Here is a 27,020-nt window from a genome sequence, read left to right as displayed (position 1 = left end):
TGAGGAAGATCTTCCTTTGGAATATATGGTCCTGGCAAGACCCAACCCAGTCTAGTAAAACTGCCTTACTGGAGCTGACACTGCCTTTCAAATAATAACCTGGAAAGATATAAACCCTAACATGTCATTATCATGTCATACCTTAGACTCAGTTACTCTAGCAAGACTGAGCTATTTTGGAAGTCCACATGAATTTTACTGGTACCTGTTGGGTACTGCTTTGAAAATCATTTTCTACAGAGTTCACAAAAAAATGCCAAATTCCTAAACAAGGTTCTGTGAGAGTAAGTCTAGCAAAGAACTGAAGGAAAGTATTTCTTCAGTCTTTTGTGTTTAGCGGCTTTCAGCTTTCTCCTCCCTCCAGTTACTGAATGACTACTTCTCTTCACTTCCTTGGCAGTTAGAGGCATAAAAGTAGCACCTCACTGCCATTTAGCAACAACTGTCAATTAAATTATGAAAACCTCATGAGTTTCAGTTTGATTTTGGACTCATGCCTGCCAATTTGCAGAATCAAAAGCAAAAGTATATTTGTTACTTTCTTATAAGAAAAAAGGAAGAAGAAAAATTCCAGATTATTCTGTTATTATATACTTGCTGACAGATATGAGAATTAATGAGTAGAGTAATAATTTGAAGAAAATATTGTAGGTACCAGTGTAATGGTTTGAGACAAATTCAGTACATTTCTTAAAAACTTGCTGAGTTTGCCTAAATTAAGAAGAGGGCCACACATGCTTCCATGACTACTCACAATTTCAGATGCATCTAAACACATTTGTTGACCACAGTGAGTCAGTAGAGAAAGCAGTTGTTGACTCATACCACAGCTCATACTTCATGGAAGTATGAACTCCCCAAACTGCCAAAGGATCCTCTCTGAATAGACTTTTACGTGGAGTACGTGACTCCCTTTCCTACCAGTCACTGTGCCCCCAGCTCTCGGTGGCTATTTCACAATTCTGATTATTCGGGGGCATAGGATGTCACAGGGCCTTCTAAGAAACTCAATAGTTCATTTTATTGCCATTGTTTTGCAAATATTTTCATTAGACCATCTAAAGCTTTATATATGTTTACATTAAAGTTATTTGAAGGAAAATTCCTTGTTTTCTAAATTTTTCTTCATAGGATGGATACAGACTTTAAAGCAATAGAACAGAAGAAAACCACCAAGACTACTCTGGTGTTTTCACTCACGTGAGCCTCTGGGATTCACAGGCTCCAAGGGTCTTCAGTCCCCTCTAGAGCACCCTGCTTGGTGTGCTGTGAGCTGATCTGCAGGGAAGCACCAGCCTGCCTCTTGGCTGCTGGCTTCCAGGTGGGCTCTGCTGATGGGAGGCACTGGCAGGGGGTCAGAGGGTGAGGGTGGGATATTTATTCCCTCGGCCCCTTCTCTGCTGTGGCCCATGGGCAAGCTCTCCTTCCACAGCAGGCACAGCTCCTGTTGGTTTTGTCCTCTGCTGGCTCTCACCCTTTGTGCCTTTCAGACCCGGGGTGGATTAGGGCTTTGCTGTCGGAATCCCACACTGCTTCTGTCTGGCTTTCCTAGATCCCACCCTGACTTCCATAAATAGTCTTCCTACTAACTGTTCCATAAATTATTCAGTTTGAGCCTGCCTGCTTGGTGTTTCTTGACTCATGCTTAGATTTTGAATAATATAATAAATAGTGTAGTAGTTGTGTTTTTTCTAATTTTTTTTAATACAGTGCTTTCCTTGGTCGTATATTCAAGGTTTATGGTGTTTCAACAAGAACATCAACTCAAGAAAGCAGTTGTCTGTGGAGAAGGCCAAACTCTGCAGATCTGAGGAGACTAGTTGACCATTACTTACTTGTGGCTCCAGCTCACCCCGGCGTTTGTAGATGGCTTTCTCTCCAGTCAACCCATCAATGATCTTGGCATCATCTAGTTCACCAGTAGCTTGGTGTCTGAGCCACTGTCTTTCTTTACCTTTAGCCTACAATGACACACACACAAATCCTTATTTTAATTAGTCCTGCAGCATCAACAGGAAACATACCCAGGATCTTTTTAAAAAAGTAATGGTTCTGCATAAACACAGTTTCAGAAATGAACTGATTTCTGCTCTGCTGACAAGGAAATGCCCTTTGTGTGGATTATGTCAATTTTAATTGTTTTAACATATGGAATAATAAAACAAACTCACTTAGAGCACATACTAATGGAAAACAGTATGCAAATGAAGTCCTTGAGAAACGTGCAATATCTGAAAATGTAATGGTGATGCACTGCTTATGGATCTTTGGTCAGTGTACTCCTAGAAAATTTATTAGGTAGCAAAAACAATGAGCTTGAACTTGTTAACACTGTCTGCAAGCACAGAGAATCTTCAGAACTCTTTGTTTTGGAAAGAAGTTGTCATTCAAGTTCTCTGTGACTTATGGTGCAAATGGGAACAGCTGAAAACAACAGTGTGTGAACACCTGGTATTCCGCATGTCTCACCGACCATCCATACTTCAAAATCTAATGGTATTTCTCTGTAATACCTTCACACAATAAGTTACAGCTTTGCCAGGTGGACTAAGATGATAGTTAAACAATAAGGAATTATAATATCCTAGTCAAGGCACAGGATTTTAATAGCCGGGGATTATATCTATTTTAAGAAGAGGAAGGAATAGCTAAAATATTTTTAAGCAGCTCACATAGTAAGGATCATGTGCTCTAGAGTCAGACATCCTGGTTCCAATCTTCCCGTCCCCATGATTAGATGTCTGACCTCAAAAGTTACTTATCCAGTGTGCATTTCAGTGTCTCCATTTCTAAAAAGAAAACACTAGTTTCTACTTTAATGAGTTATTTGTGAAGGTTATATGAGCTACCACATGGAATTAGCTGAGAAAGAGCCTGGCAACCTATGTTAGCTGGTTTCTTCATCATCATTGTCAGGTGAGACATAATAAAGACAACCAAGTACACATTGATATAAGCACACTTCCATCACTGTTTTGAGGTGGCAGTATGACAGCATTGTCACTGAAAAAATACCACTGGCAAGCCATCCTTCAGGCAGCCAGTGTCTATTTTAGGGGCCAACTAACCACTCCACAAAGAAGCCCCACACCATAAAACTCTGGGTAATGCTGTATGTGATGTTTTCTTGTTCCTAACATGCTTGCTGCAAACAGGTACAAAATTACTATATTTGAATACAAATATATTAATGTGAATATGAAATAAAAAGAGAAAAAGTCCTAAGCTGCCAGCATAAACATATTCAATTTGGTTGGCAGTTAATTCCAGGATCTACCAGGTTTGTGCCCCTTGGGAATGTGTTCTTTCTTGACATGTGTTCTTGGTAAGACCACCATGATCTCAAAGGAAAGTGGGACTCATTTTCAGCATACTTCAATGAGTTCATGTAACTTCATAAAATGCACAGCTACATGTGGCAGGAGGAAGGGATGAGCGGAGTTTTCCAAAATCTTTTCTCAGCAGGCTGTGGATCAGACAGCCAAAGTTTAGCTGTCCCTGTAACAGTGATTGGGATCCAGCTCATGTTTCCTCATTTTCCCAATCATTCCTGATGTCTTGCTTCTAGGATACCTTATGCTGGCAAATGCAAGTGTGGATGAGTATTTAGGTACCTTCCAATCCTAAAATTCTATGACTCTCGGAGGTACCTATCATCAGAGCACTGGCTTCTAATGCCTTTCATAGGTGAGGACAGACTCTCACAGATTAGTCTAGGCTGGGAACATGAGCACTGCAGAAAGTACAAGGGAAGGTGGTAGCAGCAGTCATCTGCCATCAACGTGGCATGGAAGCTGGATTCTAGAGCTGGGTATGAGGAGAATATGGGATTAGAACTAAAACAAGAGTATATGACTTGTCATGTAACAGCTGTACTGCTGTTATCAAGTACTGATTTTCAAAGTTTTATCAATTCACTGGCAAGGGAATGACCCTGAGAACTCCCCATCCACTTCCACTAGTTGGTACATTGATTTTATTAATTAGTGATGTTTTAACCTCACAAAGAACCATAGCAGTGCCTACAGATTAAGTACTTTCTGTGATTTTTAATTCAAGTCACACCTGTAGTAAAAATAAGTTAAAAACTCCATCATTTCACCATAGTAAAAATATAAAATGCCAAACTTCTAACTAATAACTTTACTCCCTTCCCCAAAGTTTAGTGTTTCTGAAAGCAGAAGATATCTTCTAACTGATGGCAAAAGACTCTTGCCAAGGTAACAGGCAGAGGGATTAGCTGGGCCCTGGTTGCTATGCTTGGAGGACATACATATGACCTTGGCTGAGCACAGCAGGTGTCATCTCACTGAATTCTTTTTCACTGGCAGTACAGAAAATTGACTTTTAATTTGAGTTAATATTCCTAATTCTTAATTTAAATGGATTAAGAAACATGACACTGAAATAGCATTAGAATAATGAGCAAAGACATGGAGCCTTGGGATACAAATATATTATAAGTGAAGGAGGATTCTTTGCTGCAGAAATGACTGCACTTCCAATAAGATCTGCAAGGTATAATCCACGCTGGCTGGTGTAGCTCAGTGGACTGAGTGCCGGCCTGCAAACCAAAGGATCAAGGTTTGATTCCCAGTCAGGCACATGCCTGAGTTGCAGGCCAGTTCCCAGTAGGGGACCCACGAGAGGCAACCACACGTTGATATTTCTCTCCCTCTCTCCTTCCCTTCCCCTCTAAAGATAAATAAATAAAAATAGAAAAACAAAGCCTACAAGGTATAATCCCCTGAGAGAAGGAATCTGGGTTTAAATTTGTGAGGACATATGCGTAGAGGACTGCACGTCACAGCCAGGCCTTGAAATGAAAGAGAGGAGAAACCTCTACATTTCATCAAAGTAGATCACAGCATTTTTAAAGTTAATGAAGGCTGGGGAGACTGGCTCATTTACCATCGAGAATAATCACTCAGACACTATACACCTGTCCAAAAGTTCAAGGGAAGCTACTGAATTTCCAGTCACATGTAATTCAATTAAGTACAATATGTAACTCTCAGTTTAACCAAATACTTAAGTGTAGAAAATATCACAGTGTTTGGACTTCTGGTCAAGATGGCAGCATAGGCAGGCATGCCTTGCCTCTTTGCACAACCACAACAGCTAACTTACAGCTAAAATATATTAACACCTGTAAATTACAGCTAAAATATAGTTGCAACCATCACTCAGAACTGACAGAAATTGAGTTGAATGAAAGTCTGACTTTATAGAATTAAAGAAATCACGACCATCCAGACTGGCAGGAGGGGCACAGACATAAGACCTGGCTAGTCCCACATCCACATGTGGTGGATAAAAATTTGGGAGGGATATCTTGAGAGTGTGGAGACCCAGTTCCACAGCAGGTCCCCCAGCCTAGGGTTCCAGTGCCAGAAAGCTAAGTCCCCCAAACTTCTGGCTGCAAAATCAGCAGGGAATGAGTCAGTGGAAGAAACTGGTGGACCCCTAAGCAGTTCCTCTTAAAGAACCCACACACAGACTCACCTACTCAGACTCACTTTCTCTGAGCTCCAGTGCCAGGAAGGTAGCTTGAGCAGCACCAATGGCATGCATGGGGAGGCTGAAGTATCTGGCATCTGGTTGGACAGAGGGAATCAAGCTGGGAATCAAACCAGTGATCTTTTGGTCCACAGTCTGGCACTCAATCCACTGAGTCACACCAGCCAGGGCCCATTTTATACTTCTAAGAAATATGTCTTTCTTAACACCAGTTCACAGGTTATGGAGAGCATGGCTTGTCAAATTTAATGTGCATACAAATAACTTAGGGATCTTATTGAAATTCAATTGCTAATTCAGTAGGTCTAGGCTGGTACTTGAGACTCTGCATTTCTAACAAGTTCCTAGGTACAGCTGGCCCACAAACCACATACTGATGAGAAGGGACATGGAGGATTCCTGGGGAACGCAAGTGGTCTGTGCAATGCCTGTTGAAAACCACCATATAGAAGAGCACTAGCAAAGACCCAGTCTCTCTCTGAAGTTTGCTCCTTACCTAGGATAAACTAATAAAACGGTCTGGAGAGCTCTTCATCTTCACAGTGATGGCCACAATCATTACTTTCCTCCAAAATGTAATATGTACCAAATTTTATCTTACTAAAAAAATCTATCAAAAGGATAAGAAGACAGGCCACAGACTGAAAGAATATATTTACAAAAGACATAACTGATTAAAAAAAAAACTGTTATCCAAAATACGCAAAGAACTCTTAAAACTTAACAATAAGGAAATTAAGACATTGATAAAAAATGGGAAAAAGATCTGAACAGATACCTTACCAAAGAAAATATACAGATGGCAAAGAAGCATATGAAAAGATGCTTAACATCATATGTACCTAGGGAACTGCAATGAGAATGAGATACCACCACACACCTATTAGGTGGTCAAAATCCAAAAACACTGACAACACCAAATGCTGGTGAGAATGTGGAGCAACAGCAACTCTCATTCATTATTGGTGGGAATGCAAAATGGTATAGCCATTTTCAAATATAGTTTGGAAGTTTCTTACAAAACCAAATATATTTTTACCATATGACCTAACAATTGTACTCCTTGGGTATATGTCCAAATGAATTGAAAATTTAGTCTACATAAAACTTGTGCATAGATGTTTATAGCAGCTTTATTTATAACTGCCAAAACTTGGAAGCAATTAAGAAGCTGTTCAGTAGGTAAATGGATAATTAAACTGGGGTACATCCAGACAATGAAATATTATTCAGTGCTGAAAAGAAATGATCTATCAAGCATGGAAAAAGACATGAGGAAACTTAAATGCATATTACTAAATGAAAGAAGCAATCTGAAAAACCTACATTTTATAAGATTCCAACTACATGACTTTCTGGAAAAGGCAAAACTATGGAGACGGAATAAAGATCAGTGGTTTCCAGGGGGATGGATGAATAGTGTCGCACAGAGGATTTTTAGGGCAGTGAAATACTCTGTATGATACTATAATAATGAATACATATCATTATTCTTTTGTTCAAATCCATAGAGTGCACAACACGAAGAGTGAACCACACTGTATGTTAACTATGGACTTCGGGTGATAACGATGTGTTGATTTAGGGTCATCTGTTGTAACAAATGTCCCACTCTACTGGGGGATGTCGATGATGTGGGAGGCTATGCCTATGTGGGAGTGTGGGCAGGAGACATATAGAAACTCTGTATTTTCTGCTCAATTTTGCTTTGAATCTAACACTGATCCAAAAAAATGAAGTCTGTTTTTGAAAAAAATCTAGATATAAATATAATGATAACAGTTTATGGTGCAGAATGTATTTTCATTTCAGGAATGCAATGATCAAGGCAAAGAGTGGGTCACGATAGAAAAGGTGTCAGATTAGGATATATCATATAAGAATTCTAGTCTTGGCTCACTGTGGGTAAATTAAAATTCCCTGGGTCTCAGTCATCCCATTTTCAAAGCAAGGGGGCACTGTCCTTGAATGTCTGTTTGAAGTGTAGTGGTCTACACTTCATCATGAATGGATCCAAAAATTGTGGTACATATACACAATGGAATTCTATGCTGCAGAGAGAAAGAAGGAGCTACTACCATTTGCAACAACATGGATGGAACTGGAAAGCATTATGCTGAGTGAAATAGGCCAGGTGCTGAAAGACAAATACCATATGATCTCATCTTTAACAGGAAGCTAAACAACAAAACAAACAAGCAAGCAGAAAAAAAAAAACCAAAAAACAAAAAACAAAGACACTTAAATAGAGAACAAGGGGATAGTGACCAGAGGGGAGAAGGAAGGGAAGTTAAGGGGAAAAAGGGGGAGGGATTTGGAGGAACAAATAGGAAGGACACAGGGACGAGAACTAAGGGGGGGTGGAAATGGGAGGGAGGTGGGGAGCAAGGGCAGGGGAGGCTGGGATGGGAAAAATAGACAAAAAACTGTACTTGAAAAATACCTAAATAAAATAAATAAAAAAAAAGAAATTAAAAAAAAATAAAATAAAAAAAAGAAAAGAATCTGTATTAAGAGAAAGATTCCCCAATTAGTTTTTACCCCTTGCTTCTTCCTAATTGCATCATAATGGTAATGACAGTAATATTTTTCCAAATAACTGGGAATTGGCTCCAATTTGTAATCTTTTAAAAGTAAGTTGATTTAAGAATGCTGAAAAGTGATGGAAAAATGTTTTTCTTTTCAGTAGTAAATCTATTCCTCAATCATAGAAATATCTATTTGTATTATTCTAATAGAAATATCTAGGCCCTCGCTGGCATAGCTCAGTGGATTGAGTGCGGGCCTGCGAACCAGAGTATCGCGGTTTGATTCCCAGTCAGGGCACATGCCTGGGTTGCAGGCCAGTTCCCAGCAGGGAACGCATGAGAGGCAACCATACATTGATATTTCTCTCCCACTCTTTCTCCTTCCCTTCCCCTCTCTCGAAAAAATAAATAAATAAAATATTAAAAAAAAAAGAAATATCTGCTAAGTGCAACAAATTATGGGAAAATAATTTCTTAGAAAATAGTCAATCTGTGTTTATTCTGACATTATTCTTATGCTTATTTTAAGCTAGCTTATTATTGATGTTAGATGTTAGGCATTTTGAGAGCTGTGGGTAGATAATTAGTTATAGGAAATTAGCTTTTACTTTCCAAACTTCATTGTCCTCCTATCCCAATATCCACATTCAAAAGAAAGCACAAAACATCTAGAACCCAGGAGACCTGTAACTTGATGAAAATCTTTTACTTAATTATCTGGAGTTTTGGGGACACTAGAATCTCCTAACCAGCTGTCCGAGACTCAGTAATTCACTTTGTTCTCCAAATTGGGATAGAGCCAGATTGAAGAAACATTAAGAACAATTATACTAGAAATATTCAGGACATTAGCATTTTTAATAGAGTTCACTATATATCAACAAATAAATGCTTGTGGTATGGACATGTATTTTTGAAGAGTACCTAAACATATTAATAAGCATATGGACATAATTGAGTAAAACAACAGAAATAAATGTCCACATTACAAAAGTGATACAGTTTACTAAATGCCATATCAAGGAAAGCATTCCATGACATTATTTTGTACTCCTAATATTTAAATTTAAAATTGCCAAAGAATACCACAATTGCATGCCCATCAGATAGAAGTATTATCTAAATATAATTTTCAGTGGAATATCCTCTAAAGATATTGATAAAGATCTCACTGCAGTAAAGCAATATGGAGTAATTATGGTTTGCTATTTTAGGTATTTCTATATTTGACTCAATTAACCTAGTGCATTTAACATTTACCAGGATAATTTTTCTTCAATTCCTTTAGTATGCTTGCAAGATAGAAATCTCACCAGCCAACTAAGTTAACTTTCAAAGTTAATTTATTATAAAGCAGCTCTTTGAAACTATAAAGGGAACAAATGTCAACTCCTTATGAGAGGTTTACAAAATCCTGCCTTATTATATCCTTTTCAGACGAGTGTTCCAGACTAACGGCACACAGCAAGGGCATCGTAGGTCCTCTGTCTTCGTGGACACCGGGGGGAAAGGCAGGAGACGTGAAGACAATAGAGTCAGGTCTGTTGACCAACTAGCCCAACAGCACTGCAGAATTCTTCTTTTGGTGCACCTGCTAATAATTTGTAAAAAAGATAAAAGTGGGTTCTTTTTAGGGGACCTGTTATTGTCCTTGGTAAGGAGGTTAAAGAATCATATAATACTTTTAGAATATTAGGTTTGTTTGCTATCTCTGGATTCACCATTATGTTAAGAACCTAAAGATTTTATATCTTAATTTCCTCATGCTGATGTTGCTCTTTTTTGCTACATTCGATTATATTATCATCCCTTATGGCATTGTTTAGCTTAAGATTCTGTTTCCCTTCTGCATGCCAACATAGAACTTAGTAAAATCCGGGGTGAGAGTAAGGGAAGGGATATGCTTTTTCCCATAAACCTGCTATCCCTTTTTCTTTTATTTTTTTGTTTATTTTGGACAACTTTTTAAATTTAAGTGTAGCATACTTGTAATAAAGTGCATAAGTCTTAAGCACAGAGCTTGAGGAACTTTAAACATGAACACATCCTGGTACCGCCCTGCACCTCCGCAGTGTCCCAGGGCCTCCTGTGGACTTTACTGTTCCCCTGCCACAGGTAAGCCCCTGTTCCGACTCTTATCACTGTAGATGAGGTTTGCCTGTTTTTGAACTTCAAAAAATGGAATCATACAATATGTACTCTTTTGTGTCTGGCTGCTTTGGCTCAACATCGTTCCTGTGAGAGTCAGCTATGTTGTGTGTAGCAGCACTTCATCCTCTTCCACTGATGTAACAACACTCAAGAGTATGATTTTGTCACAGTTTATCTATCCACTGTACAACTGTATTGTATCCTATTTGGGACTATTATGAATACTGCCATGATGAGTATTCCTGCACATGTCTTTTGGAACAAATGGTGTGTATTTCTGTTGGCTGGAATCTTAGACACAATCAGCTTTAGTAGGTACTGCTAAACAGTTTTCCAAAATGTTTTTTCCAATTTACATTCCTATGAGCAGAGAACGCAGGTTTCATTTGCTTATATCCTCACCATCACCTGATATTGATAGCTTCTTCTTTGTAAAAAAAATCTAGCCCTTCTGGGAGGCATATAGTATATCCCCTTCCATTGTGCTTTTATTTCTGGATAGATGAATTACTTTTGGTTTTGCTAATCAGTGGGATTTCCAGGAATAGCTTTTGTTTTTGAAAAGTGAAAGTATGTACTAGCCTTCTGATCCAGAATTATTGGGCACAAAGACATTTTTATAATAGTAGCACCATCTGTTAGTTTTCAGGTATAAAACTTGTGTGTAAATAGGAGCAGATAATTGGTTATCTACCATTCAGTTCACCCACCAGTACTTGGAAACTCAGAACAGAAGAGGCCTGTCCCAGCGAATACTCTTGAAGGCAATGAGCTGGAGGGAAACTCTTTAAAAATTTGCTGAGGGCAAGAATAGAAATACTTGTTATGCTGTTTTCATGGGACTCATTTCAATACGTGTTTACTTAAATACTTGTTTTTATTAATAATAAGGGCCAAAATGTTCTTTATTGTATATACTTATTGCATGAAATATTCTTAGGTATCTGTTTTGCATTATACAATAAGTTTATACTAATGAGAATTTATTATATATAAAGCTAGGTTTTACTAGTGAAAAGTCTACGTTACAGATTTTCTAAAGAAGAAACACAGTTTTATTACTTTCACATAAAGAACCCTTAGACTGTATGGTGATCACCAAAGGGGTAGGCGGCTAGGGGCGGACAGAAGAGAGCACAGGGAGATAAATGGTGATGGAAGGAGACTGGACTTGGTGTGGTAAACAATACAATACACATATGATATATTATACAGTTGTATACCTGAAACCTATATAATTTTATTTACCAAAGTCACCCCAATAAATTCAATAAAAAAGTAAAAGAAAAAGGAAAAGAAGAAAGAACACAGACTAATTGAAACGCTCAGAGGATGATGCATACTGGTTAATTCCTTATTCTGGGAAATAATCGGTTAAGCAGAAAGTATACACACCCACTCCCTCACACACACACCTGCAACAATGAGGGCATTGGAAAGAATAAACAGACAAAAACTGTGATTTGTTGTAGGAGATGTGGACCCAGCCCCCAGTGGCAAACATTTACTGCAGAGTAACTTCCTCAAATCCATGCTAAACCTTCCAAGGATGAGTGTTCAACCACTTTTGCCCTTTTCATTCACAAATATCCCTTTTCTGTGATGTGATTAGCAGCATTGGCTCCTTTATTTTCTGTAAAAGGTAACCACCTAAAGCAACCTGCGCATAGTAAATGAGGACCATCATATAATGTGCCCAGAAACCCAATAAAGGCTGGTCGCAGCAAGGGTTGTGGCTTTTGCTCCCCTTGAGAGAAAAGCCGTGCTGTCCCCTTTCCTCCACTGGACTTGGTAGTCAGTGTGAATGTCTCATTTCATCCATAATGACGCGGACACTGCGGACCATTATCTGCATCAGTCTGTGACACTGTCTTGTGATTTTAGCACTGAAAATATTCTGATTAATCTTAAGTGTTCACTTATTTGGGTTATGGTTAATCAAGTCTTCCTTTACCTATAAACCATACAAACAAGCCAATTTTCTATTATTCTTTCAGAATTTCTTTACTAAAGAGATTAGAAAGACTTAACTAGCAATTTTTTTCCAGAAAGCATATACATTTGACAGAACAAAGCATGTAGATGATCATCAGTAAAAGTTGTTGGGTAGATGATTCAATGCAAATAGATGTTTGAGGATACATGGGATCAATAATTTTTAAAATTAAATATTAGCTGCCATTATTTTAACATTTCTCCACACTCAACAAATGTGTACTTTTATGCTATTAATCTGTATCGTTCAAACAAAAATGATATGCTGGATTAAGTACAATATTCTTATAAATTTTGTACAATATTTACAAAATAACAAAGTATAAATCAGTGGAAACAATAAAAAAATTTTCTTTGAGGTTCTCAGTGTTTTGAGATGGTAAAAATACTTTACTAAATATCTGTTAGGCTGCGAGCTACTTTAAATGATGTATAGTATTGACCAAAAAAGAGAAGACATAGATCCTCCTATTTTAAAGAATTCTTTGTTTCTTGAAGTAACATCTCATTGCAAGGCAAATCAGTGATTCATGTATTTAATAAAGATAATTCTTTTTTTGGTCTTTTTAAAATTTAAATTATTTTATTATTGCTCAATTACAGTTGTCTGTATTTTCTCCCTCCCCCCCCTCCAAATCTCCCTCCTTCCCTTGCTTCCACCCTCCCCCTTGGTTTCGTCCCTGTGCCCTTTATACTAGTTCCTAAAAATCCTTCTCCCCACTGTCCCCTCACCCTCCCCTTTGGCTATTGTTAGACTGTTCTTAATTTCAATGACTCTGGTTATATTTTGTTTTCTTTTTTCCTTTTTTTGATTATGTTCCAGTTAAAGGTGAGATCATATGGTATTTGTCCCTCATTGCCTGGCTTATTTCATAGCACAATGCTTTCCAGTTCCACCCACGTTGTTGCAAAGTGTATAAGCTCAGCATCACTGTCCATCAGAAAGATGCAAATTAAAACCACAATGAGATACCACCTCACACCGGTTAGAATGGCCAACAGAAACAAATTAACAAGTGTTGGAGAGGATGCAGTGAAAAGGGAACCCTAGCGCACTGTGTGTGGGAATGCAGACTGGTATAGCCACTGTGGAAAACAGTATGGAATTTCCTCAGAAAACTGAAAGTGGAACTGCTTTTTGACCTAGCAATCCTGCTGCTGGGATTATACCCTAAGGGCCTTGAAACACCAATCCAAAAAAACCTGTGCACCCCAATGTTCATAGCAGCATAATTTACAATAGCTAAGTTCTGGAAGCAACCTAAGTGCCCATCAGCAAACGAGTGGATCAAAAAACTATGGTACATTTACACAATGCAGCAGAGATCATTCTTTTTTAAAAAAGAAGATTTTATTTATTTTTAAGGAGGGGGAAGAGAAGGAGAAAGAGAAGGAGAGAAACATCAATGTGTGGTTGCTGCTTGTGCGCCCTCTACTGGGAACCTGGCCTAGAACCTAGGCTTGCACCCTGACTGGGAATCAATCCTGAGACCCTTTGGTTTGCACGCAAGTGCTCAATCCCACTGAGCTATACCAGCCAGGGCTAACAAAGATAATTCTTGTTAGAAGAGTTTGTACTGTTGGATGCTGAAGTGGAACTAAACTATTACTTTGGGTGTCAATTTACTGTTATTTTATGATTAGTTTTTATGAACAAAAATGATTTCATGTATTTCCTTCAAGAATTAGGTATTTTGTACTTCAAAGAAGCTGGGATCTACACCTGTCAGTGTGCATACATAATAGGCATTTTAACCTTAACAGTTCAAAATTCAGCCCTAGCTCCCCATCTCCCTGCTGTCCCCAAGTCCTCCTCATCTCAGTAAAAGGCAGGAGGCAACCCCAACCTTTCAGCTGTTCAGGCCACATACCTAAGAGTCCTCTTTGACTCTTCCTTCCCTCACATCTTACACCTAGTCCACTGGCAAATCCTCTCACCTTCCAGCAGTATCTGACCATCTCTTCTCATCTCCATGCCTTCCCCTAGTGCGACCACTGTTTTCTCTCCCCGGACCATTGTAAGAACTTCCCAGGAGTCTCCCTGCTTCAGCCCTGGACCCCTGCCTTTCCCCTTTCTGCACAGGAATCAGAGGCATCTTTATAAAAAACATGCTGTATGTGCAAGAAATACATTTAAAAACACAATAACGATTAAGTTTTTTAAAAACCTGATTGAACTTTTATTTCTGCAATTGTTTTTAGGAATGAAACAGTATTTGTCTCAATTGTATGCAACATGAATGATCACACTTTTTGCTTTCTTCTATTTCTCTTCTATATCAACTTCTTGATTTTTGTTTAATTTTGGAAATAATTTAGGATTTAGGCCCTGCTTTTTATGATTAAATTCACTATTTTTATTGTATATTTTTTAAAAGAATTATTCTTAATATTAAAATTTTCTTTAAAATGTATTTACCACAATTATTTAGACCTGATTCTATTCTGTGTTTAACTGCTTCCAATGCTCATTGCTAATCCTTTTACAACAAAAGTTTCCCATTCTTAAGGAATTTTGATTCCTGTCTTAATTGACTGGAGTATTTCTACATATATGCAGAGGTGTTTGTGTATATATATGTATATATTCATTATAAAATATATTATATATTTATACAATATATTTATTAATAAAATAAATTTATATATAAATAGAATACATGTATACATATATATGTTTAGTTCAAATGTCTTTTCTTTTTTTGATTTAATCTTTATTATATTTTTTCCATTACTATTTAGACCCCTTACACTCCCAAAGTTATTTTCAAAAGGGAGATTTAATACTCCCTTTTTAAAAGGGAGACATATACTTTAAGTCTCTGAATATATGCAGTCTTTCTGTCACCTTTGTACTTTGGCTGAGTATAGAATTCTTGAGTCACAACTCCTCTAGTCCCCCTGATCCAAAATCCTGTAGACATTTTTTTTACTATCTTCTGGAATTCAATGTCTCAGGAAAAACTAATGCCAGATTAATTTTTCTTTCTGTAATAATAGCTTATCTTCTTGTCTGCTTGTATGCTTTTAGGATATTTTATTTTTGAAGTGTTAAAATTCCGTGTAACTATGGTGAGGTGCTGATCTCTTTTCATTAATTTTGCCTGGTACTTATTGAAGTTCTTTTGACCCATACACTTAGGCCTGTCTTCAACCAAGAAGTTTACTTTTGTTATGATTCTGATCATTGTTTATGTGTCCTTTTTTGCAGGCCTCTTTGGGAATATCACGGGCTCATGCAACATATATTTACTGAGTGCTTACTATGTGCCAAGTACTTGTTCTACTTATTGGGGTGCTTCATGACTCTGAAAGTTAGCTCCCTGGTCTGTTTTTATTGATCAGTTTTCTTATGTTTTTTTACCTCTATTTCCTCCACAATTTGGAATGACAATTCGAGTTTTCCATTCACATTAGTAGTTGGCTTTAAGACTGAATTGATCTGTTCTTTCTACTTTTAAAGTAGATTTCAGTTTTGGCATTGCATTTTTAGTTTTCTTATAATCTTTCCTTATTGCATTCATCTCCCGTATTATTTCTGCTGACCTCTTGGCCAGATCCTTTTAAATCCACGTCTTATTTCACATACTCCAACATTCTCTGAATTTTGAGAAAATAAAACAGATGTTTCTAAATACCTGGTATATTCTGAGGAAAATTGTTGGGAACTGCCCTACCCTGGTTTCAGAGGCTGTAACCCCCCAATGGCTAAGGCTGAGTGAGTGACCTTCGGACCATAAGCCTCTAAGGAGACAAAGCTTATCTCCCTGGCAGGGGGCACCGCCTCTGCCCTTTTTACTTCACCCTGCCTGACCCCCAATGCTTGATCAGTTAGCCAATGATGGGTAAAATTCCTCAAGGAAGGGATGACTTAAGACAGGCATGATCATGGGGAGCCCCAAGGGAAGGACCTGGGGGGCTATAGCAAAAGGGGGTGATGGACTCTCACCCCTCAGCTTTGACATAGGCTGAGTCCTCATTCTGTCTGAGAGAAGTCTCCTAATCTCTTGGCTGCCTTACTTCCCCTACCTGATTTAAGCCTGAAACAATGGCAGAGGGCAATGCAGCCCTGTGCTGGAAAGTGAAGGTTCCCTGGAGTGATCAGGCCTAAGAAAGAATACATAAAATCCTGTGAAACCTGCTTTGCTAAGAATGTTCTCAATTTTCTGATAAGGGTCTGAGCAGGAAATGAGTTTGTCTCCCAAAATTTTGTAGCCCTTTAGCTAACTGACCCTGACTCAGAATAAGCCCTCATAGTTCTTTGTATGTTATCTATTGTTTGATCCTTCCTGCCTAACAATGATTAATGAGCTTTACCTGTATTGCTGTGTAAATTGAAAGCCAATAAAAGCCTGTCAAGGTAAGGGTTGGCACACTCTCCTCTTGAGAGATGGTCCTTCCACAGGACTCTGTAGACCATGTGAATGCATCTTATCTCATCTATAATGCTGTGGACACTGCAGGCTGGTGCCAATGTCAGAAAATGTTCTAGCCCAGCAGCACCTTCTCCCTCTATATCTTGATTGCCTGCTAGATCACCTCGCTGTAGAATAATTTCATAGATCCCATATTATTGTCCTTTCTGGTATCCTTATTTTTAAGTATATTTTATTGATCATGCTATTACAGTTGTCCCATTGTTTCCCATTTATTCCCCTCTGCCCTTTACCCGCCCCATCAGTGTTCACCTCCCCCCTTAGTTCATGTCCATGGATCATACATATAAATTCTTTGACTTCTACATTTCCCATACTATTCTTAACCCCCTCTGTCTATTCTGTACCTACCATTTATGCTTCTTACTCTCTATAACTTTTTCCCATTTTCCCCTCCCACTCCCCACTGATAATCCCCCATGTGATCTCCATTTCTGTGATTCTGTCCCTGTTCTGGCTATTTGCTTGGTTTGCTTTTGTTCTTGTTTTTACAGTTCAGTTGTTGATAGTTGTGAGTTTGTTGTCATTATACTGTTCATATTTCTTATCATCTTCTTTTTCTTAGATAAGTCCCTTTAACATTTCATATAATGAAGGACTTGGTGATGATGAACTCTTTGAACTTGACCTTATCTGGGAAGCACTTTATCTGCCCTTCTATTCTAAATGATAGCTTTAACTGAATAGAGTAATCTTGGTTGTAGGTCCTTGCCTTTCATGACTTTGAATACTTCTTTCCAGCCCTTTTTTAAAGTTGTATTTTATTGATTATGCCATTACAGTTTTCCTATTCCCCCTTCATTCCTCTCCACTCTGCACACCCTTCCCCCACCATTCCCCCCTTTTTTTATGTCCATGTGTCACAAGTTCTTTAGATTCTATATTTCCCATACTATTCTTGCCCTGTCCCCTGTCTATTTTCTACCTACCATCTATGCTGCTTATTTTCTGTACCTTCTCTTCCCACTCCCCTGTTGCTAATCCTCCATGTGCTCTCCATTTCTATGGTTCTGCTCCTGATCTAGCTGTCCTCTTAGATTGCTTTTGTTTTAGGTGTGGTTGTTAATAACTGTGATTTTGTTGTCCTTTCACTGTTCCTATTTTTTATCTTCTTTTTCTTAGATAAGTCCCCTTAACATTTCATATAATAAGGTCTTGGTGATGATGAATTCCTGTAATTTGACCTTATCTGAGAAGCACTTTATCTGCCCTTCCATTCTAAATGAAAGCTTTGCTGGATAGAGCAATCTTGGATGTAGATCTTTGGATTTCATGACTGTGACTACTTCTTTCCAGCCCCACTTCTTGCCTGAAAGGTTTCTTTGGAGAAATAAGCTGATAGCCTCATGGAAACTCCTTAGTAGGTAACTGTCTCCTTTTCTCTTGCTGCTTTTAAGATTCTCTCCTTATCTTTAATCTTGGGTAATGTAATTATGGTGTGCCTTGGTGTGTACTTCCTTGTATCCAACTTCTTTGGGACTCTCTGAGCTTCCTTAACTTCTTGGAAGTCTACTTCTTTTGCCAAACTGGGGAAGTTCTTCATTATTTTTTTCAAATAAGTTTTCCCTTTCTTGCTCTTCTTCTTCTCCTTCTGGCACCCCTATGATTCAGATGTTGGAATGTTTAAAGTTGTCCCAGAGGTTCCTAAGCCTCTCCTCAGTTTTTTGAACTCATGTTTCTTCATTCTGTTTTAACTGAATGTTTATTTCTTCCTTCTGCTCCAAACTGTTGATTTGAGTCCTGATTTCCTTCCCATCACTGTTCATTCCGTTTACATTTTCCTTTATTTCACTTTGCATAGCCTTCAATTTTTCCTTGATTTTGTGACCATACTCATCCATTTCTGTAAGCATCCTGATCACCAGTGTTTTGAACTGTGCATCTGATAGGTTGGCTATCTCTTGGTCGCTTAGAATTATTGGCTCTGGGGCTTTGAGCTGTTCTTGGGCCATAATGTTTTGGTCTCTTCATGCCTGTTATGTATGAGGGGTGGAGCCTCAGGTGTTCACCAGGGCGGGGTGACCCAGTCACTGGGTTGTGATGCTGTATGTGGGGGTGGGGTTTGAGAGGGGCAGTGGCATTTGTTCCACTCTCTCTTGGATTTTGGTCCCCTCTGCTGCTCCCTGCAAGCAAATCTGGCCCCCCTGGTGCCGGCTCCCATGTGTGTGGGCCTGTGCACCCTTCAGGACCCTGTGGGTCTCTCCAACAAACTCTATGTTAGCCTGGGAGCCTCTCCCAGCACCTTGACCCCAAAAGTCTTTCCAATTGGTGCTTTCAGGCTCTTATTCCCATTGCTGGTGCCCTAGCCTGAGCGTCTGTGTCACTGCTCACTCCTTTGCTTGGTTTATCTGTGCGTGAATGTGTGACCGTGGTCAGCCAGCCTCCTTGTGCCCTCACTGGATCTGCCCACTGCTACCTCATACCTGGGATCTGCCAACCACTGCCTGCGCTTTGCTCCTGGGTCAGTGTGGCTGCTTTTTCCTGTGCTACTCTGCTCCACCAGCTCCTGACTCTGCTCCTCTTATTGGTCTGGCTGAATGGTTTGTTGTTGTTGGACTTCCATACAGTTCAATTTTCTGTGTTTTGGCTGCATTTTTGTTACTAAAACTTTGTTGTCTTTAATCTTGGTTGTGTGAGGAGGTATAGTATTTCCACCTATGCCTCCACCTTGGCCGGAAGTCCTTTCCAGCCCCTCTTGCCTGCAAGGTTTCTTTGGAGAAATGAGTTGATAGTCTCATGGGAACTCCTTGGTAGGTAACTATCTCCTTTTCTCTTGCTGCTTTTAAGATTCTTTTCTCTTTAATCTTGGGTAATATAATTATGGTGTGCCTTGGTGTGTGCTTTCTTGTGTCCAACTTCTTTGGGACTCTCTGAGCTTCCTGGACTTCTTGAAGGTCTATTTCCTTTGCCAGACTGGGGAAGTTCTCCATTATTTTTTCAAATAAGTTTTCCCTTTCTTGCCCTTCCTCTTCTCCTTCTGGCACCCCTGTGATTTGGATGTTAGGTTGGTGAACGTTGTCCCAGAGGTTTCTAAGCCTCTCCTCAGTTTTTCTGAATTCATGTTTCTTCATTCTGCTCTGGTTGAATGTTAATTTCTTCCTTCTGCTCCAAACCGTTTATTTTGAGTTCCGTTTCCCTTACCTTCACTGTTGGTTCTTTGTGCATTTTCCTTTATTTCACTTTGCATAGCCATCACGTCTTCCTCGATTTTTTGACCACAGTCAACCATTTCTGTGAGCATCCTGATTTCCAGTTTTTTGAACTATGCATCTGATAGGTTGGCTATCTCTTCATCACTTAGTTATTTTTCTGGAGTTTTGACTTGTTCTTTCATTTGGGGCATATTTCTTTGTCTCAGCACACTTATTATGTTGTAAGGGTGGAACCTTAGGTATTTGCCAGGGAGGGGAAACCCACATTGTTGCATTGTGGTGCTGTCTGTGGTGGAAGGGTCATAGAAGGAACTATGCTGCTTATTTGGTTCTTGGTGGCTTTTAGTCACTTCCTCCACTATCCACAAGCAAATTGGACCCTTCTGGTGTTGATTCCTGAGTGGGAGGGTTTGTGTATGTTCTAGTACCCTGTGGGTCTCTCCAGCAAACTGTCCTGTGAGGCTGGGAGTTTCTCCCGCTGCCACAACCTCCACAAGGTTTTAAAGCCAGAGGTTTTAAGTCTTTCTTTTCCTGTGCTGGAAACCTTGGTTCATCTTGCTCCCTAGTTGTTCCTCCTGGATTATCCTCATGTAAATATGGACCTGCTATCTTCTCTGCCCCAGCTGCCCATCTCCACCCCTCCTACTAGTCTGAATGAATGTTTCTTCTTTAACTCTTTGGTTGTTGAACTTCCATACAGTTTGATTTTCTGGCAGTTCTGGTTATTTTTGTTTTTAAATTTGTTGTTGTCCTTCTTTTGGTTGTGTAAGAAGGCAAAGTATATCTACTTTCGCCTCCATCTTGGCCAGAAGAGACTGGCATCCTTATTCTTCAATGATACAATGACAGCACAAAACTGTTCAGGAACAGATTAGATATATTCTCATATATCTAATATATATACCTTGGTTTCATTTACTCTCAATATATATCAATATATATCTTGGTTTCATTTACTATCCACTTTGTTAGAATTTGCCCTGAAGATTTTTCACTAGTGTTAGTAGTTTAACTGAGTCTACACTACTAGCTCAAGACTTGGCAGAGAAGGAGTTGGAACTGTGGACCATCACAGAATGAGAACTTCATCTCCACATCATTTCTTACTTTGTTTGGAAAAGCTATTGCAACAGGGTCATTTGGCATTTGTTTGATCTCGTCCTTAAGCCATGTGTAAGTTGAGGCTTGTCTGGCTCCTTTCCCAGTGTTATTATGTTCCAGCTTTTTTGCTTGTTGTGGCCACTGTACAAAACCTAGAGCTCCCCAACCCATGCCTCCCAACGCTGCTGCTTGGCAGTGGCAAAATGGGGATGGAGGTCAAGTGATCTGCTTCTCACCACCTCTAGGGCTTTCTCTTCTATTCCCTGACTCTCCAAGTCAGGATGTTAATGAGATTCTGTCAGTCTCATGCACTGACTTGCTAGTAATACAATTTCTTAGGAAGGTTCTTGAGTTCTCTTTGGTACTATCATTGATAGGGGTCGCATCACACTATGTTTAGTAAAAATTTGTCAAGCCTTCTTGCATGTCACTGTCACTTTTCCCTAATCTCTTCTATCATATGGGTGTTTCACTATTTACAGTTTTTTTGCTGTTGTACTCAAGTTAATGGTCATCCAGTGAAGACTGAGCTAGATGCCTGTGCTCAAACAGCCTGGAAGTCAGGATTATATTTCTAGTCTGCACTCAGGTGAAGTGGTCCCCTTATGGCCACTGATGCCATGTGCTAAGTGACAAGGCATTTATGTGCTAAGAAAGAAGAACTGGCGTTTCATTGCTACCCCTGAAATACAGATGTTTCTTGCCATGGTTGCCTTCATCTTTCTTCTCTCTTTGCTCTATATTCTCATCTTAGTCAACCTAGTTCTCTTGGCTTTGGATGTACCTTTATAGAGGTAAGCATTAAAATAAAGACATAGATACCTATATAGATATGCAACCCTATTTGGCCCTAACCTTGCTCCTGAAATCCAGATTGAAATATCACTGCTTCATATTTTTACACAGGTGTCCAAGTAGTGAGAAAACATAATATCCAAACCAAACAGTTGCTATCTCCACAAGTCTCTTCCTGTGTTTCCTATTTCTGTCTTCTAGGGCTTGAAAACCTCACCATCCCCCTCACCCCACATTTAATCTATTCTGTCTTCTTGTTCTGCCTCTAAACTATCCCATCCTTTCCATTTTCATTTCAATTACTCTGGTTTGGGTTCCTATCACTCTCACCTGAACAACTGAAGTAATCTTAGGATTTGATTTCCTGGCTTCCACTCCTCTCTTCTCTGAAACTTTTTCCCTCCAGGGATATAAAATGTCCTAAAAAAGATATGGCCACACCTTTCCTTTCTCAATCAGGTTCACACTCCTCACTGATTACAGAATCCAGTCACCATGGTGTGCAAGGCTCTTCAAATTCACCTTCTCTCTAGTTTTTCCTCCCATTACTCACTAGGCCCCAAAATCCATCCTCAAACTCTAGGGACTTGGACAGTCTGCCATTCTCCAAAAACGGCCCTGTATTCAAGTCTTAGTCTTCTGTTTATAGGTTTCTTCTATCTAGACCAGTGCTATACAAACTATCTTCCGTTTGTGAATACTTGCTACAGGTCCGTGATAACGTAAGTAACAGAAATTGACAGTAAGCATTTAGAAACTTGTACAGCAGTTTGACAAAGTAATTTTGTGTTTGTTGACTCTGATATTAAGTAATATAGGCTTGTATTTTGTATGGTATTTTTATATAATTTTTTTCAGCAATTCATTTCTATTATTTTTTATAAAAATATTAGTCCAAGGTCTGTTGTAAAAAACCAGGCCACCTCACCACAGAAGGTTTGAGAAGCTGTGGTCAAGACTGTCTGTCCACCCCCATCCTTAAAAGAGTAACCAATTGAAACCATATTCATCCTTCATGGTCCATCTCAAATGACACTTTCTTTGTGAGTTTTCCCCTAACTGTCCAGCTTAGAAAATGCTTGTATATTTGTCTACATAACCATAGCACTTTGTTTAAAACCTTCCTGTGGTACTTACCACATTGTGTCTTCTATTAGCTACACATATGTCTTATTCTCTAGGTTAGTTGTGGAAGGCAAGAACTATTAGGCAAAATATTCAATAAATGTCTGTAAGATGAGCACAGTTATTGGATACTAAATAAAAGTGGAGAAATGCTTTTCATTCTTTGCATATTAGCAAAATAAGTACTCAGAATAAGGTCAAAGTTCCTTGCCTGGCACCTACACTGGATGGAATCCTGCTCACACTAGCATTGGGCCATTAGCTCACAGCTGAGACCACAATGTCATGCCTTCGTCTGTGTTGTGGCCACTACTGGGCACTGTTTCCACCCTCTCTGTCTGGTTATTCCTGTGTGCCCTTCAGGACTCAGCTCAGGTATCCTTTCCTTCAAAATCTATCCTAGCCTCTCTTTCCTCTGGACTTCCACTGCATTTTATACATCCCTCCACCTGGACACCTACCATGTTAGACTAAAATGATCTGTTTAGGTGCCTACCTTCCCCACCCGTCAATACTATAACCTCGAGGACAGAAACAGTATCCTGTGCCCTCAGTGTATGTCACACATCAGTGTTCAAAAACACCTTTTATCTAAACACAAGGTCATTTTGAAGCACTGCAACAAACACACAAACAAAAAACAAACAAAAGACGTAATCGTTGGTTCCTAGAGCTATCAGGATAACCAAAGCAATCAGAGAAAGACTAATTTAGGTTAGCCTGAGAGTGAAATTACTAATTATAGATCAGAAAAACACTGGAGACAGATGATTAAAATCAGTGGCATTTTGTAGGAATGGATATTTTCTTTTGTTAGGGAATGCTGTAATTAGAGATTCAGATTTTGAATCAAGTATTACTGAAGTTATTATAGACTCTGCTACTCTAATGAGAAAATTCTCACTGCTGGCTCATAAAAGGTCCGATAACCAAGACTGATTTTCCAATAAATAATCCAGTCAAGAAGCAAAGGAAGGTCACTGTTGAGAGCTTTCTTAACTGAGAAGAATGGTATGCTGCAGCTGAGGCACATGTCGAATCAGATGGGAGCAACACCATTTCCTGGTCCTCCAATCTCAGCCCAGCTGCCGGAATCAATGCGTGTGCCTGAAGTTGTGCTTTGGGAAGTCATCTTAAGTGATGATTTGCTAGTTCCCATCCAGACTTTGTACAGTTCACCAAGGAAACACCCATGGTTAAGGACATTACACAGTGACCTCAAAACAGCCGGTTGGTATTCGTCAATCAGAGGCACACAGGACTGGCAGAAGATGGCAAAAACAGGACCAAATCAAACTCTTTTCATTCTTCCCTGAGTTCTTTCTTTGAGTGCAGGGCCTGCATCTTATTTTTCTGCTGCTAATGCCTGGTGTGTATCATGAACTCAAGAAATGAATGAATGACTGAGCCATATTCATTCTTCAATCTCAGTACAAGACTAGCTCCCATTACCCTTGTCTTCCGTGAACTACTTGGCTCTTATTCATCTATTGTCTTACCCTGGAACCCAGAGCCCATCTAGCAGTTGCTCTCAATGCCCAGAGCAATAAGCACTTGTTAAGTGAGTGACTACAGAAGAAAATTCAGCCATTCAAATGTATGCATAGTTTATATAAAATCTTATGCTATTTTATCCTAATTAACTGTATTGGGGATGTTTAAAAAAACAGCAAATGACTTAATTTTTACATTCATGATATTTTAAAATTAGCGATTTAGTTGGAAATTACAGAACTTTTCCTATGATGCAGTTTAGATCTTTTAAAAAATGAGGCTTTCCCAGAGTTTTGGGTTAAGATGGTGGATTAAAATTGCATCACATAACTTCTTACCCCCAATACTTAGCAAATTATGAAAAACAACCCCCCAAAGAATAATCATAAACAAGAACCAAAGAGGAAAAGGGCATTACTAAAGGTAATCAATTTCAAACACTACATGGAAAGGACACAGAAGGTTCTAGGGTAGAGTGGAGAAGCATGTTATGGCCCAGCTCCTAACCCTGCCTCGTTTCCCCTGAAATGAGGCATCTCCCCCTCTCCCTCACCCTCTCCTGTCTCTCTCAGCAAAATAATCTTACATGATTTGTGATTTTAGGGAATCATGCCTTAGTTATCTGTGCAAATCAGCCAGATACCATATCAAATGTAAAATCTCCAAATAATAAGTCTTTGCTTAGGAAACACTGAAGCATCTTCATTGATACTTTTAGGTGCAATAGCAATGTTAAGTAGTTCTGGGGCAACCAGTCGGTGAAACTGCAAAAACGTAGGCAATCTAGGGTCCAGAAGAGGGCTGGAGGAGCACAAGGCAAGAGGCACAGAGAATGTATAGCCTAGATGCCCAAAATGCTCCTCTGTCTCTCCAGACAAGGACAGTGAAATGATTTCTAGAGTAATTCTATTTGTGAATTTCTAGTACAGGTGAGATGATCACAGATCCTAGATGTGGGAAATCAGGAAGCATGATGTCTTCTGGGGATGCTGGTCAAATTACTGCTTCCTGGAAAGGGGAAAAGGTGAGCTCAAATCTTTTTCCTTGGGGAACTCAACTATGAAAGCCATGGAGAGACCCATAGCTTTGAATAATTTTCTGCAAAAGTTTTGGGATCAGTTCAGCTTTAGGCCCAGATTATTTTCATGGTCCACAAATGGAGGATTACCTGTAAATTATCCAGGATGATTCGAAGGGAGTGCACCTGCCTTCGGACAGCGCCTGAAAACCTTTCATAAGTTGTGGCATCATATTCACTCATTTGGATCTCCTTCAGCCTGAAATCAAAGGGGGCAAAAAAGACTATAGCTGAAATCATGTTCAGGTGGGTCTTTTTGTTCCATTCATCTACTACTAGAACTGTAGCAAACTTCTTGGTAATTGAGGTTGCCTTTGAGGAGAAAGGCAAGTGGTGATGTCTCCAGCTATGAGTTTCAAAGGAGGGGAATGTCCAGGTAAATGATTAACAAGTCACCCTTCAGGAAAAAATAAAAGTCCTGGTTTGTAGCATCAGCTGATTTCTGTAATGTAAATTCCATGATGGATTTCAAGCTGCCAACAATGAGCTCACCAACACTTAGTTAAACAGAAACGTCCACCACTGGCTCTCATACCAAAGATGTGCCTTGATGATGGCAGTTGGTCAGTTCACGAGGAAGCTCCTAGTTGCTTTTTGTTTTTTATAAATTCTCACTTGAAGATTGTTTATTGATTTTAGATGAGGGGGAAGAGAGAGAAACATCAATTGTATGGGCTCCGACCAGGGATCTAACCAGTAACCTAGGTATGTGCCCTGACCAGGAATCGAACCACACTATTTGGTGTACGGGATGTAGCTCCACCAACAGATCCACCTGGCCAGGGCTCCTAGTTGCTTTTAAGACCAAGGACACATATTTGGTTGACTAAGATAGTAGTTGAGTCCCTAAGAATGTAATTTAATGTGTTGCTATGGAAAACAAGAGTTTTCTGAAATTGCTGACTGTGTACTTTTAACACGATAATTGTATCTTAATATTGTGGCTTTGAAATTCCTTCCTCTCAATACAGTGTTCTTTTTACCATTTTTCACTTACTTCTCCTGTGTCTCTGCCAGTGCACTTGAGGTTCTCTGAACACATCATATGCCTGTGGCTTGGAGCTCCCATGCAGGCTTCTCTCCCACATGGAGTGCCTTTCCCTGCCTCTTTGCCTACCAACTCCCACATACTTGTCAAGACTCAAATCCATGCTCACCTTTGCTAGGAAGCCTGTTTGGATTCCCCACTTAAGATGCAGCATCTTAAACTAATAAAACATAGAGGGTTAATTCACTGAGTGAATCTCCCTTGGGTTTTACAGTGTGATATTCACAATACACTAATTTTATTACACATTTCTATAAATGCAAAGGGTGCTGATCCTAGAACAGGGAGTACTGAAAACACATCTTGAAAGACCACAACATGGTCTTCTAAACTGCTGCATGTGTATGTATGTGTGTGTGCTGCATGCAAAGTTAAAGGTATGGATGCCAGGTGAGTAGCTGAAACTCTTATCTGAAGTATACTTTTATCTCCTTGGGCTGCAGTGAGAATGAATGGTCTCTATTCCTCCTGGTGAGGCCAAGCACTGGGAAGACTCCATCCATCACAGGAAAGAGTGCTTACTAGATTCACATAATGTTAGGCCTAGACTACCATGGGGCAGGTTTGCAATCCCTGCCCTACCACCCAGCTTGGCTA

At 39.4% G+C, this 27,020-nt stretch overlaps 1 protein-coding gene across 3 annotated transcripts in view; it reads right to left on the bottom strand.

Annotated features, from left to right (window-relative positions):
• VWA8 (von Willebrand factor A domain containing 8) overlaps window positions 1-27,020 on the bottom strand; it is a 459,390-nt gene that overhangs the window by 28,695 nt on the left and 403,675 nt on the right. For all 3 annotated transcript variants that reach the window (XM_053665428.1, XM_053665429.1, XM_053665427.1), the window contains 2 exons: window positions 25,466-25,574; window positions 1,836-1,961 (listed from right to left, as the gene is read on the bottom strand). In XM_053665428.1, coding sequence (XP_053521403.1) covers window positions 1,836-1,961; window positions 25,466-25,574 — 235 coding nt within the window. The remainder of the gene's footprint in view (window positions 1-1,835; window positions 1,962-25,465; window positions 25,575-27,020) is intronic.

This window comes from Artibeus jamaicensis, unplaced genomic scaffold (genome assembly GCF_021234435.1).
Source record: "Artibeus jamaicensis isolate MK-2021 breed Jamaican fruit bat unplaced genomic scaffold, CSHL_Jam_final contig_414, whole genome shotgun sequence".
Taxonomy (NCBI): Eukaryota; Metazoa; Chordata; class Mammalia; order Chiroptera; family Phyllostomidae; genus Artibeus; species Artibeus jamaicensis.
The sequence above is the reverse complement of the archived record's forward strand: the minus strand, read 5'-3'. Positions and strand labels throughout refer to the sequence as shown.